Raw genomic sequence first — 14,485 nt, 5'->3', positions numbered from 1 at the left:
TCCTAAAATGGATTTTGTGCAGGATGATTCTCTTTGTAAAGGAAAGCATATAACCATGCTCTAGGATATTTCTTCCTGATTATGATTTACATAGAGATTGCAGAAGCAAGAAACAGCTACATGTGTAGGTAGCAGAACAAAAGAAAAATTGCTTCCAAGATAATCTTCCATCATGATATTAGTATTAGTGTTATTAGTATTCCAAGAAGAAGTGGGAGTCAGTAATTTTGTTTTGGCTCACATATAATTAATATGACATTGCAATTATGTGTTGACATGTGTTACTTTTACTTATGTGGCAAATCACCCTGACAGAGGAGTGAGGTGGGGGGATGGGCGTGCCTACGTGCGTGTGAACACACACACATGAACTCAGTTTGCGTGGAGCCCACTCAAACAGGTCTGTTAACACACACAAGTCATTATGAAAGCCTGAATTTTCACAGCTCCTTCCTGCCACAATGCATTCATTCTTCACGTGACTAATATTTTATATTTTATATTTCAAACACCTCCTGTGTTCTTGGCACTATGCTAGGCACTGAGTGTACATTAGTGAACAAAAGTTTTCACCTTACATGGTGAGCAGCACTTGTGCAGACAGAACTCGGGGTAAATTTAATATTAGCTTAAATAACACATAATTAGAAGGGCAAGCCTCTGCAAACACATTAAATAATATATTCCCCAAGCAAACATTAATTTTGGCTGGCTTCTGTTTTAGATGATGATGTGGAAAAGTGGAAAGACCCTAATGGAGCTTATGCCTTTAACTCTTACACCTTACAGGAGAAGCAAATAATAATCAAATAAATGTACAAACAATATATAGAAATTGTGGGTCAGGTGGCTCATGCCTGTAATCCCAGCACTTTGGGAGGTCCAGGGGCGTGGATCACCTGAGGTCAGGAGTTCAGGACCAGCCTAGCCAACATGGCGAAACCCCCTCTCTACTAAAAATACAAAACTTAGCCAGGCGTGGTGCCGTGCACCTATAATCCCAGCTACTTGGGAGGCTGAGGCAATAGAATCACTTGAACGTGCTAGACAGAGGTTGCAGTGAGCCAAGATGGCACCACTGCACTCCAGCCTGAGTGACAGAGTGAGACTCTTTCTCAAAGAAAAAAAAAAAAAGAAATCGTGATGGGTGCTTTGGGAAAAATGTAGGGTGGAGATAATATGGAATATATGATATAGGTTAAGGCATCTCTGAGAAAATGACATTTGAACTGAGAACTGAATGAAGAGTAGGTAGGAATTTCCCAGGCATGGAGTGAGGGGAAAAGCCTCTGTGCTAAAGCTCTAGCATGTGCAAAAGGCCCTGAGGCAGAAGAGACTTCTGCCTGTATCCTGAAGAGGATAGCTCCAGTGTGGCTAGAGTAAACCAGCTGAGGGTAAGGTCAAGGGGTAGAGCCTTATCTTGTTGGCCCTTTTAAGGATCTTAGAAATACAGAAGTCTTCTGCAGATTATCCACCCGGTACATGCAAATAAGCCCTCATCAGGAGCCTCCTTCTTGGACACTAGGAAATATACAACATACCTGACTCCTGGAAGTTCAGGTCAAAGGATAACAAATATAGTTTATTCCGGTCATCTGAACTGAGCCTCCATACCAGACACCCTCTGCCCCTTCTCACTGCATCCCTACCAATGGACCACCCACCTGCACCAGAATACTCACAGCATCACCTGAAAACAGCCATGCTCTGCCTGTGCAAGGCCCTTGCTCATCCCCTGTGCTTTCATCTGCTGATCCTCCCCACCTGGGATATTCTCCCTGACTCTTCTCTCACCCTCACCTGTCCAAGCTTTACTCATACCCAGGCCCCCACCGAGTAGCACTTTCTCTGGGAAATCATTCTCGTCAGTCCCAGCTCTGGCTCCATGTCCTTCCTTATTGCCACAGTTCCTTCCCTATGTCTACTGCCATTACCACACTAAAAATGGTTTTTGTTGTTGGCTCACCTGTTGTTAGTTATCCCCCTCTGGCCTGTGGCCTGCCCCGCTAGGACAGGAGTCATAACTGTCTTGTTCTATCTTAAGTGACAGTCCCAGTAACAAACACATAGTAGGTGCTCAGTAAATATTGAATGAAACAATGAATGAATGAATGAATGAATGAATGAGATTTTCCACTGACATAATGAAAACCCTCTCCCTCCCACCTCTGCCTGTGAATTCCAGGTCCCAGGGGCCTTCCAGAATGACTCTTTTTTTTTTTTTTTTTTTTGAGACGGAGTCTTGCTCTGCCGCCCAGGCTGGTGTGCAGTGGCCGGATCTCAGCTCACTGCAAGCTCCGCCTCCCGGGTTTACGCCATTCTCCTGCCTCAGCCTCCCGAGTAGCTGGGACTACAGGCGCCCGCCTCGTCGCCCGGCTAGTTTTTTTTTTGTATTTTTTAGTAGAGACGGGGTTTCACCGTATTAGCCAGGATGGTCTCGATCTCCTGACCTCGTGATCCGCCCGTCTCGGCCTCCCAAAGTGCTGGGATTACAGGCTTGAGCCACCGCGCCCGGCCCAGAATGACTCTAATAGGTCTTTGGAATGAATCTTTTCAGATATTTGGAGACCACAGATGTCCTAATCTCATATATATATACTTTTTTTTTTTTTTTTTTTTTTTGAGACAGAGCCTTGCTCTGTCACCCAGGCTGGAGTGCGGTGGCACAATCTCGGATCACTGCAACCTCCACCTCCCGGGTTCAAGCCATTCTCCTGCCTCAGCCTCCCAAGTAGCTGGGACTACAGGCATGCACCACCATGCCGGGCTAATTTTTGTGTTTTTTAAGTAAAGACGAGGTTTCATCATGTTGACCAGGCTGGTCTTGAACTCCTGACCTCAAGTGATCCACCTGCCTCAGCCTCCAAAAGTGCTGGGATTATAGGCATGAGTCACCATGCCCAGTCTAATCGTATTTTCTATTCTTGATTTTCCATGTTGGAACTTTAGATCATCAGAGTTAGCAGGGTTCTTGTACCCAGTCTGATTCAGTCTGCTTATTCACTAATGTTCATTGAGCACCAAGCACTTTCCAAAACAAAATAGAGACACGAAGAAAACTAAGATAAAGTCCCGACTCACCAGTTCACAGGCCATTACAGACGAGGAAACTGAGGCGTGAGTGGTGAAGGTATGGTTTTGGTATGGCAAAGCTGATCAGTGGCACTGATGAGTGTCAGAACTGCCACTCAAACTCGGGTCTTTCCACCTTTCCACCTGACCTCCATCCAAAACAGCAAATCATCCAAAAATAATGTTTGCTTGGGGAATACATTATTTAATGTGTTTGCAGAGGCTCACCCTTCTAATGATGCATTATTTAAGCTAATATTAAATTTATAGCAAGCTGTTTTGTCTCCACAAGCACTGATCCCAGTGTAGCATTGAGTCTTGTTGTATGAGAGCTGGGGATAGCTAGTTTTAAAATCCCAGGCTGGGCAGGGTGCCACACGCCTGTAATCCCAGCACTTTGAGAGGCCGAGGCGGGCGGATCATGAGGTCAGGAGATCAAGACCATCCTGGCTAACATGGTGAAACCCCGTCTCTACTAAAAAAATACAAAAAAAATTAGCCAGGCATGGTGGCGGGTGCCTGTAGTTCCAGCTACTCGGCAGGCTGAGGCAGGAGAATGGCGTGAACCCAGGAGGCGGAGTTTGCAGTAAGCCCAGATCACGCCACTGCACTCCAGACTGGGAAACAGAGCGAGACTCCATCTCAAAAATAAAAAATAATAAAATAAAATAACATAAAATCCCAGAGGACTGACCCAGAAAGAAACTGAAGATGTCCTCTAGGCCAGGCTTTACCTCTGGGTAAGTAAATAACTAAACTCTCCAAGGCAAACATTTCTGTTTCTAAACATCGCCAGAAGTTCAGGGAGACTCTTGTGACCTCCCTCACTAATCTTTTTTGGGTTTCCCATATTCAAAGCAGGATGGGCAAAGAGTTCTTCTCTACGTCTAACTGAAATCTCTCCTGCTGCGTTACAATTCCATTTCCTGGAGGGGATCCAGCCCAGTGTAATTTCCTCCCTCGTGTTTCTCAAATCACTAGCTCCCATCATTGCCCCTGGAGCTGAGTTGGAGTCACCGGTTATAGGCCCAGCAGGGCCATTTTGACAACAGCGTTTCCTTTTCTCCGGGTTTTTTATGAGCTTCCTTGTGACAGGCGTATGCTTGGTGAGATCAAAACGTTCTGGGGGGATATTCCACAGGGGAAACTACCTCCCAAAGTCTGCCTTCTGCAAAAATAAAAAAGCATGCTAAATAGCTGAGTTTTATTAACTGGGGAAGCCAGGCTGAGGAAAATGCCCGATAATTAAAAATAATGGCTTCCTTACAAACACAAAATTGTATTAATTTAAAAATTGGTTTCTCTATCACTGAATTCCTACCAAGCCGACTGGGAAGGGAATCGTGCTGATCCCGGCAGTGAAAATAATTCAAAATAACTTTTATGTTCTCCAGGAAGCCTCAAGGTTAATTTAAATATTGCTAGCCGGGTAATTTAATTCGGAATAAGAGAACACTGCAGCTAAATTAAAGCTCCCACATGCTCTAAACTGGGGGGGCAGATATCCTCAAAGGGCCGATCATGCCTGTTGGACCCTCCAGCATCTCGCACCCACAGCTGGAGCACCCCCCTTTATAAATGGCACCCTCATAATTAAAGAAATTTGATTAGATTACACAACTGGCCTGAACTCCTTGGCTCACCTTCCAGTGAATTTTTCAGATTTAATTATTAGAAGGATTGGACATTTTAATAGAAATTTTCACATTTCAAAGTTAACTCAAACCTGTGCTATCAAAAAATCCCATTGTCCCAGGGACATGGTAAATTTGCAAGTAAAAACCCACCCTAAGTTATCCATGGCTAATGGCTAGCACCTATCATTACTTCTTTATAGTTGGTGCACCTGAGTCAACGGTCAGAGGCCTCTCAGCTCTAAGTAACAGCAGCAAATCCCAGGGTGGCAGTCAGAGGTTAGGGACCCCTCTTCTTTGTTTACCAGTATTTAGTTCTTTCTGTAATCACATCTAAGCACTAACCAGGCCTGACCCTGCTTAGCTGATGAGATCAGGAATATTCAGGGTTCTTTCTATAATCTAAGCACCCTCACACACTAATATTATTATTATGATAGTCAAGATCACATATATTATTTACATGTTAGCCTTTCCCATGATTACATATTATAGTGTATTATGCACACATATATACATCTATACACACATATGATTATATTATGGTTATATATGTGATTTTCCCATTGGTCTTTCCCAGGTAACTTAAGATAAGGCCTTATATCACACTGAGCGTATTTTAACCAAGAGTACACATCAGAATCACCCAGGGAGCTTTTAAAAATCAAAAATCCCCAGCAGGGCACGTGTCTCATGTCTGTAATCCCAGCATTTTGAAAGACTGAGGCAGGTGGATCACTTGAGGTCAGGAGTTCGAGACCAGCCTGACCAACATGGTGAAACCCCATCTCTACTAAAAATATATAAAAATTAGCCAGGTGTGGTGGTCCACCTCTGTAGTCCCAGCTACTCAGGAGGCAGAGACATGAGAATCACTGGAACCCGGGAGGCAGAGGTTGCAGTGATCTGAGATCATGCCACTGCACTCCAGCCTGGATGACAGAATGAGACTCTGTCTCAAAAAAAAAAAAAATCCACAAGCCCCAAACCCCTATTCCCTGAGGAGCTGCTTCAGCAGGCGCGGAGCCAGCCGAGCAGCAGTGCTTTAAGAGAGCATTCCATGTGGTTTAGAATTGCACGCTTGATGGAAAGACCGTGGTCCAGCACCCCTCAATCCTAGAGGTGTACAGCCTGGAGATTAAGACAGCAAGCTCTGTATGGGGACCCTGGCTCTACCACTTAGTATTTATCTAAACATGAGCAAGTCACTTGAACTCGTCTATACCTTGTGTGTAAAATGGGGATGATAATAGTGCCTGCCTGAGAGTGTTGTGCAAATCAAATAAAACAAGGGCAATGCTGAGAACAACACTCAGCCTGTGTAAGTGCTCAGCATGTTGCTATTGCTGGGGTTTTTCTTCCTTGTATACCAGAGCAGACACGAAGCCTGGCATTAGCCAACACTCAATGTTCAATAATTAGTAAACGCACTGGGGCCCTATGATATGAGCAAAAAGAAGGAAAAAGGAAAAAAAAAAATAAGGAAAAGGAAGGAGGAAAAACTAAGGAAGGCCAAGGGGATGGAAATAAGTAGGCATGATTGGAAGTCAAAAACCCTGAAAATTCTTCCTCATTGTTGTTGCATCATTCATTCTGCCTAACAAAATGTTGGAGAGGTCTTGAACCAAAATCTGAAACCCATAGGTTTAAGAATGATGGTGGCCTTCCACAGTTGTCCCAGATGAACCAACTCAATGTGACCAAGCTTCTGTTGGCAGAGAAGATGATCTATCTTTCTGAGCCCCATTGTGTGTTTTGCTCTGAAAATGATGACTCCAACCCCCAATAATTCAGATGGCATTAAGTTTTGGACCTGTTTAAAAAAAAAGAAAAATCCCACTACTCAGCTTTTCCGTCTTGACTGTTCCCAGTTGCTGTGAGTTGTTGATAGGAATCTTCCACTTGAAGTTAGGGTTCATTATAATCCCAATAACTCACCAACTTTATTCCTCTCCCCATGCTTTGATGCATTCTCTTTTCTTTTTCTTTTTGTTCTTTTGTTTGTTTGTTTGTTTTTCAAAACAGAGTCTCACTCTGTGGCCCAGGCTGGAGTCCAGTGGCATGATCTCAGCTCACTGCAACCTCTGCCTCTCGGGTTCAAGCAATTCTCCTGCCTCAGACTTGTGGGTAGCTGGGATTATAGGCACACACCACCATGCTTGGCCAATTTTTTTTATTTTTAGTAGAGACAGGGTTTCACCATGTTGGCTAGGCTGGTCTCAAACTCCTGACCTCAGGTGATCCGCCCGTCTCGGCCCCCTAAAGTGCTGGAATTACAGGCGTGAGACACACACACCTGGCCTATGCATTCTCTTTTCTAATTGTCCTGTGATAAATATCCTATCTTCTCTCTGAGACAACCTTATGGAAACAGCAATGGTTTGGAGAATCTGCGGTACTGGGTTCAAATTCCACTTCTGCCACTTGTTTAGTTATGTGACTCCTGTAGACCTCAGTTGCTCTGCTGTAAAATGGTTTCTATGTCATGAGAGTGAAAATGGGATCAGGTGTGTAAAGCACCTAGCATAGCATCTGCCAAAGTATCAGGGGCTTGTATCAATTTAGATTAGTTTCCACTGCTAGTAACAGAGATTAGCAATAGCAAGGGTTTAAAAAGGATTTACACTTGTTATTTTCCTATGATCTAAAAGGAGCTTAGGGAAAGCAATCCATGGCTGTATGGATTAACATTGATGACACCCAGATCAACAGAGATCTAGACTCTTTTTCTCTGGATAGGCCGTCATCCTGGAGGTCTCCAGCCCCAAAGTCACCTCATAGTCACAAGGTAAATGCTGGAGCTCCAGCCATCACATACACATTTCACCCAGGAAAAGGAGGAAAGGGAAGAATGAAAGATTGCCTACCTCTCAGCTGAGTCAATTTCCTTCAAGAATATTTTCCAGAAGACCAGCCAACAACAACCACTTACATTTTGTTGGCCACCTCTGTCTCTGAAGGAAGCTGCAAAATGTGTTTCTGTACCTGGGCACAAAGCTGTTTCCCAGAATGCAAGTGTCTGTGGTATTAGAACTATTCCTTGTCCCACCACCACTCCTCAACCCCCTGCAAAGCTGCAATGTGGAGCTTTCAGGGGCTGTGAAAATGCTTCACAGTCTGTCCATCATTTGACACATTTCAGGGCACTCAGTAGACATACAATACAGGAAGCAGTAAAGCTGGTGAAGTGTATAAGAGGTTAATTGGTTAAAGTCTGAAGGCCTAAGTTCCAGACCAACCCAACCACTTCACTGCTGTGTGACCTTGAGCAAGTTTTGTAACCTCTCTGTTTGAAGCTATTTCTTCATTTGTCAAATGGTCTTTGTGAGCAACAACTCAAACTATGGATGCAAAATGCCCAATACAATGCCTGTGTATATTAGACCTCAGCATATATTAAAGTCATCATTACTATCAGCTGGGTGTGGTGGCTCACACCTGTCATCCTAGAACTTTGGAGAGGACAAGGTGGGTGGATCACCTGAGGTCAGGAGTTTGAGACCAGCCTGGCCAACATGGCGAAACCTCGTCTCTACTAAAAATACAAAAATTAGCCTTGCATGATGGTGCATGCCTGTAATCCCAGCTATTCAGGAGGCTGAGGCAGGAGAATCTCTTGAACCCAGAAGGCAGAGGTTGCAGTGAGCTGAGATCGCACCACTGCACTCCAGCCTCAGCAACAGAGCGAGACTCCATCTCAAAAAAAAAAAAAAAAAAAAGGTTATTATTACTATCATCATCACCATCACTATCATCATTATTACCAGTAAGTGCTGTTGAATTATTAGGGTAAAGTGAGGAGGTACCAGACATCTCTCGAGTCTCTTCCTTCTGCCTGTTTACATTGTCCCTTGCCTTGAGCAGTCACCCCAGGGATATCTGGATTTGCAGTCAGTGAAGCTGTGAGAGTCTGGGCTGAATCTGGCTCATTTCATTCACTTCCAGACACCCACTCAGGGCTAGCTGAATCTCAGGAGTCCCTCTCCTTTGCCCCTCACCAGAGTCTAGTCTCCCAGCTCTGCCTTCTGGGATAGGCTTTCTTCTCTGATCAGATCAACTTCTAAATAAATATTAAATTATGTCTGATGTGTTCCCCTATTCCTTTCAAATCTAAGTAAATCAGTTCATCCCTTTGTCGGAAATCCCCCAGCCCTGCTGAGGCCTCCCACTGATGTCTCGCATTCTTGACAGTGGCAAGATTTTTCTCTAGATACTAGAAGGAAAGAAGTTCACATAGGAATGGGGCTTCGTATTCCCAAATCTTTGTAAAATATGGATTTCTAAGCCCTATTCTCCACTCTTCTAGGTAACTTTACTTAAGATTTCATAAGAGGGCCAGGTGCGGTGGCTCACACCTATAATCCCAGCACTTTGGGAGGCCAAGACAGGTGGATCACAAGAACAGGAGATCGAGACCATCCTGGCTAACACGGCGAAACCCTGTCTCTACTAAAAATACAAAATATTAGCCAGGCATAGTGGCGGGTGCCTGTAGTCCCAGCTACTTGGGAGGCTGAGGCAGGAGAATGGCATGAACCTGGGAGGCGGAGCTTGCAGTGAGCCCAGATCTTGCCACTGCACTCCAGCCTGGGCGACAGAGTGAGAATCCATCTCAAAAAAAAAAAAAAAAGAAAGAAAAAAAGATTTCATAAGAAATCATGGCACCTGTTCTTAAAGATCATTAGCTTTTCAGCTAATGATGTGCCAAAAAGAGTTACAAGTGTGCAAATATGCAAACTCTCTTGCCCCCAGGGTGACCAGGCAGCCCAGGCAAACTCCAGGGTTCAGGTCTATTGTATATTGCTGTATAATTTGCACACTGCACAAGTTTCACCATTCACACTTTCTACAATCCTATGGCACCCTTTGTAATTGTGCAGTGCACAGCCTACCTAACTGTCCATCGCAGCCATGCCCAGGTTAGTCGTCTCTGTCCATAAGCTGCCTTATTTTTATATTCTATTGCACCATACAAATGCTACCATTTTCTTTTCTTTTCTTTTCTTTTTTTCTTTTTAGATAGGGCACAATTTCAGCTCACTGCCATCTCCACCTTCCAGGTTCAAGTGATTCTCCTGCCTCAGCCTCCCCAGTAGCTGGAACTACAGGTGCACACCACCATGCCAGCTAATTTTTATATTTTTAGTAGAGATGGGGTTTCGCCATGGCTGGTCTCAAACTCCTGACCTCAGGTGATCCACCCACCTTGGCCTCCCAAAATGCAGGGATTACAGGTGTGAGCCACCACGCCTGGCCAAATATTGCTATTTCCTATCTGTGCCATGATAAGGAGTTTAGAAAGCACTACTCTAACTTTGGGGTTATTTCTTCCTCCAATGAACACTTATGCCCTGGCCATGCCAGCCATGTCCTCCACAGAAGCCTGAGCCGGCATGCCTGGGTGATGTCTTTCAAACCAGGCCTGTTGTGTTTTCCTAGGTCCATGGAAGAAATCTCTTGTCCATCGACTATGATCGAAATATTCGGACTGAAAAGATCTATGATGACCACCGAAAGTTCACCCTGAGGATCATTTATGACCAGGTGGGCCGCCCCTTCCTCTGGCTCCCCAGCAGCGGGCTGGCAGCCGTCAACGTGTCATACTTCTTCAATGGGCGCCTGGCTGGGCTTCAGCGTGGGGCCATGAGCGAGAGGACAGACATAGACAAGCAAGGCCGCATCGTGTCCCGCATGTTCGCCGACGGGAAAGTGTGGAGCTACTCCTACCTTGACAAGGTAGGTGAACATGCTGCCATGACAGTAAGGGCTTTCTGTTATTTCTATTATTCCTGCCACTCTTTGTGTGTGTGTGTGTGTGTGTGTGTGTGAGATGGAGTCTCTCTCTGTTGCCCAGGTTGGAGTATAGTGGCACGATCTCGGCTCACTGCAACCTCCTCCTCATGGGTTCTAGCGATTCTCCTGCCTCAGCCTTCTGGGTAGCTGGGACTACAGGCACCCGCCACCATGCCAAGCTAATTTTGTATTTTTAGTAGAGACAGGTTTCTGCATGTTGGCCAGGCTGGTCTTGAACTCCTGACCTCAGGTGATCGCCTACCTCGGCCTCCCAAAGTGCTGGGATTACAGGCGTGAGCCACCGCACCCGGCCATTCCTGCTGCTCTTGTAAGCTAGCCTGATATGCTTTGCCGTGAGACATCTTAACCTCTTTACTTCAACTCTACAAGGACTTCCCTCCTGCTCCCACCCTCATAGGGGGAAGAAAATCTGAAGGCAAATGTTATTCATAGCTCAGCACTATTACCATTGGGGTAGGGGGTGGGGGTGCTAGACACTCAGTAATGGCAAAAAGGACGAATTGTCTGATTCTATTCCAAAAAAGAAAAAAGTGCCGTTGAAGCGGACAGAATCATCCCACTGGCAGCACGGCTCATCATTACTTATGAATTGGAAATGCAGTGATTCATTTCTGCCTTACCCTAAATTAAGCCATCAGGATGGGGAATTTTGCCTAAAATTCAAGCACACAGAGCAACCCTCTCCTACTTGTCCTGTTAGCTGAAACAGCCCATGAATTCTCTCTACATGATTCCCTGTGTCTGAAAGTGCCAAATTCAGGTCTTCGTGCTGGAAAAAGGTCAGGTTGGGGTGGCGGTATAAAAAAAAAAAAAGGTCCCTTTGGGCACGTGTCAAGACTTTTGAAGGCTGCCCTGGCCATGTAGTCATTAGACAGGGGCTTGCTCAGCCTGGGCCTCTCACCTAGACTCCCCTTGGTGCAGGTCCGCTCCTTCCTTTCTCACCAACTCATTACAGCAGTGACCCACAGACAAAGATGTTACCTCTCTGCAAGACAGAACTGCTGTCCCCTCGGTCCTTCCTGAATGCTGTCCTCGTTATGCCTGAAATACAGGAATGATGGACCAGGGGAGCAGGAATCTCCCAATTGCCTCTAATTGAAGTCATTTTTTTCCCCAAAGAATCAGTGATTCTAGGTTATTTCATCTTTGCAGTAGCTTCAAAATGCAGGATGTGGCTGGGTGCAATGGCTCACACCTGTAATCCCAGCGCTTTGGGAGGCCCAGGTGGGCTGATCACTTGAGATCAGGAGTTCAAGACCAGCCTGGCCAACATGGTGAAACCCCGTCTCTACTAAAATTATGAAAATTAGCCAGGCGTGGTGGTGCATGCCTGTGATTCCAGCTACTCGGGAGGCTGAGGCAGGAGAATCACTTGAACCCGGGAGGTGGAGTAGGTTGCAGTGAGCTGACATTGCACCACTGCACTACAGCCTGGGTGATGGAGTGAGACTCTGTTTCAAAAAAAAAAAATACAGGATGCGTTTTCTCCTTTTTAGATTTAATCAGGGTATGTGTGTCACACAGCTCCCCTGTTGGACCCAGGGACAGTCATTTCTAAGCAATCTTGGGGTTCCTTGTTACTGAGCGTGGATGTAAACCTCATGCCTCTTACTTCAGCTGTCCAAGCCCTCAATTTTTAAAGTATCATCCAAGCAACATCAGTATTTGCAGGGAGCTTGTTGCAAAATGCAGATTCTCAGGGCCCGCCCCAGATCTACCAAATTAGACTCTGCCTTTTTACAAGATCCTGAGTATTTTGCATGCATATTAAATTTGGGAAGCACTGGTCAAGGCAACCACTGTGATCCATCAGAATTGGCATGTCCAGTGAAATCAATCTGTTTAATCTGGTCTAAGCTTCCCATTCTTCATGACTTTTGAGTTGACGTGTGGGGAAATGGACTAAATTCTGTCTGTTTGAATGCTTGGTCCTCAAAAGCCAACTGATATGTTCTGTTCCCCTTTCCTTTCTGCAGTCCATGGTCCTCCTGCTTCAGAGCCAACGTCAGTATATATTTGAGTATGACTCCTCCGACCGCCTCCTTGCCGTCACCATGCCCAGTGTGGCCCGGCACAGCATGTCCACACACACCTCCATCGGCTACATCCGCAACATTTACAACCCGCCTGAAAGCAATGCTTCGGTCATCTTCGACTACAGTGACGATGGCCGCATCCTGAAGACCTCCTTTTTGGGCACTGGACGCCAGGTGTTCTACAAGTATGGGAAACTCTCCAAGTTATCAGAGATTGTCTACGACAGTACCGCCGTCACCTTCGGGTATGACGAGACCACCGGTGTCTTGAAGATGGTCAACCTCCAAAGCGGGGGCTTCTCCTGCACCATCAGGTACCGGAAGATTGGGCCCCTGGTGGACAAGCAGATCTACAGGTTCTCTGAGGAAGGCATGGTCAACGCCAGGTTTGACTACACCTATCATGACAACAGCTTCCGCATTGCAAGCATCAAGCCCGTCATAAGTGAGACTCCCCTCCCCGTTGACCTCTACCGCTATGATGAGATTTCTGGCAAGGTGGAACACTTCGGTAAGTTTGGAGTCATCTATTATGACATCAACCAGATTATCACCACTGCCGTGATGACCCTCAGCAAACACTTTGACACCCATGGGCGGATCAAGGAGGTCCAGTATGAGATGTTCCGGTCCCTCATGTACTGGATGACGGTGCAATATGACAGCATGGGCAGGGTTATCAAGAGGGAGCTAAAACTGGGGCCCTATGCCAATACCACGAAGTACACCTATGACTACGATGGGGACGGACAGCTCCAGAGTGTGGCCGTCAATGACCGCCCGACCTGGCGCTATAGCTATGACCTTAATGGGAATCTCCACTTACTGAACCCAGGCAACAGTGTGCGCCTCATGCCCTTGCGCTATGACCTCCGGGATCGGATAACCAGACTCGGGGATGTGCAGTACAAAATTGACGATGATGGCTATCTGTGCCAGAGAGGGTCTGACATCTTCGAATACAATTCCAAGGGCCTCCTAACAAGAGCCTACAACAAGGCCAGCGGGTGGAGTGTCCAGTACCGCTATGATGGCGTAGGACGGCGGGCTTCCTACAAGACCAACCTGGGCCACCACCTACAGTACTTCTACTCTGACCTCCACAACCCGACACGCATCACCCATGTCTACAATCACTCCAACTCGGAGATTACCTCGCTGTACTACGACCTCCAGGGCCACCTCTTTGCCATGGAGAGCAGCAGTGGGGAGGAGTACTATGTTGCCTCTGATAACACAGGGACTCCTCTGGCTGTGTTCAGCATCAATGGCCTCATGATCAAACAGCTGCAGTACACGGCCTATGGGGAGATTTATTATGACTCCAACCCTGACTTCCAGATGGTCATTGGCTTCCACGGGGGACTCTATGACCCCCTGACCAAGCTGGTCCACTTCACTCAGCGTGATTATGATGTGCTGGCAGGAAGATGGACCTCTCCAGACTATACCATGTGGAAAAACGTGGGCAAGGAGCCGGCCCCATTTAACCTGTACATGTTCAAGAGCAACAATCCTCTCAGCAGTGAGCTAGATTTGAAGAACTACGTGACAGGTGAGGATTCTACCACCAAGGATGGGCAGTGGCTCCCTGCAGGGTGGTTGTTGCCATAGGGAACTTGGGAGGAAGGTCTCCCATCTTATGGTAGGAGAAGCCCACGGGCCATAAAGCCCAGGCAATGCGGTTGGCAGCACTACAGTGTCTAGAAAAGTAGAAAGACGGCAGTACAGAGCAGTCCTGAGGACTGTTTGAAGATGTCCCAGCCACTTTCATGTCTAGTCAGTTGAAATAACTTTCTAAAAGCCCTTCCTACCCCAACAGAGGAAAGCAGTAAGAAGCGGAGAGAGAATAGGGCTCTGGTGTCAGAAATACCGGTTCAAATTCTCTCTCTTCTATTTATAAGCCAAAGGACCTTGGGCTAGTTGTCC

General features: G+C 46.2%; 1 protein-coding gene across 7 annotated transcripts in view; it reads left to right on the top strand.

Moving 5' to 3' along the window:
* TENM2 (teneurin transmembrane protein 2) overlaps positions 1-14,485 on the top strand; it is a 1,213,529-nt gene that overhangs the window by 1,184,235 nt on the left and 14,809 nt on the right. For all 7 annotated transcript variants that reach the window (XM_023218891.3, XM_023218892.2, XM_023218890.2 and 4 more), the window contains 2 exons: positions 10,146-10,442; positions 12,497-14,111. In XM_023218891.3, coding sequence (XP_023074659.2) covers positions 10,146-10,442; positions 12,497-14,111 — 1,912 coding nt within the window. The remainder of the gene's footprint in view (positions 1-10,145; positions 10,443-12,496; positions 14,112-14,485) is intronic.

This window comes from Piliocolobus tephrosceles, chromosome 4, assembly GCF_002776525.5.
Source record: "Piliocolobus tephrosceles isolate RC106 chromosome 4, ASM277652v3, whole genome shotgun sequence".
Taxonomy (NCBI): domain Eukaryota; kingdom Metazoa; phylum Chordata; class Mammalia; order Primates; family Cercopithecidae; genus Piliocolobus; species Piliocolobus tephrosceles.
This window is presented reverse-complemented; position numbering and strand designations above follow the sequence as displayed.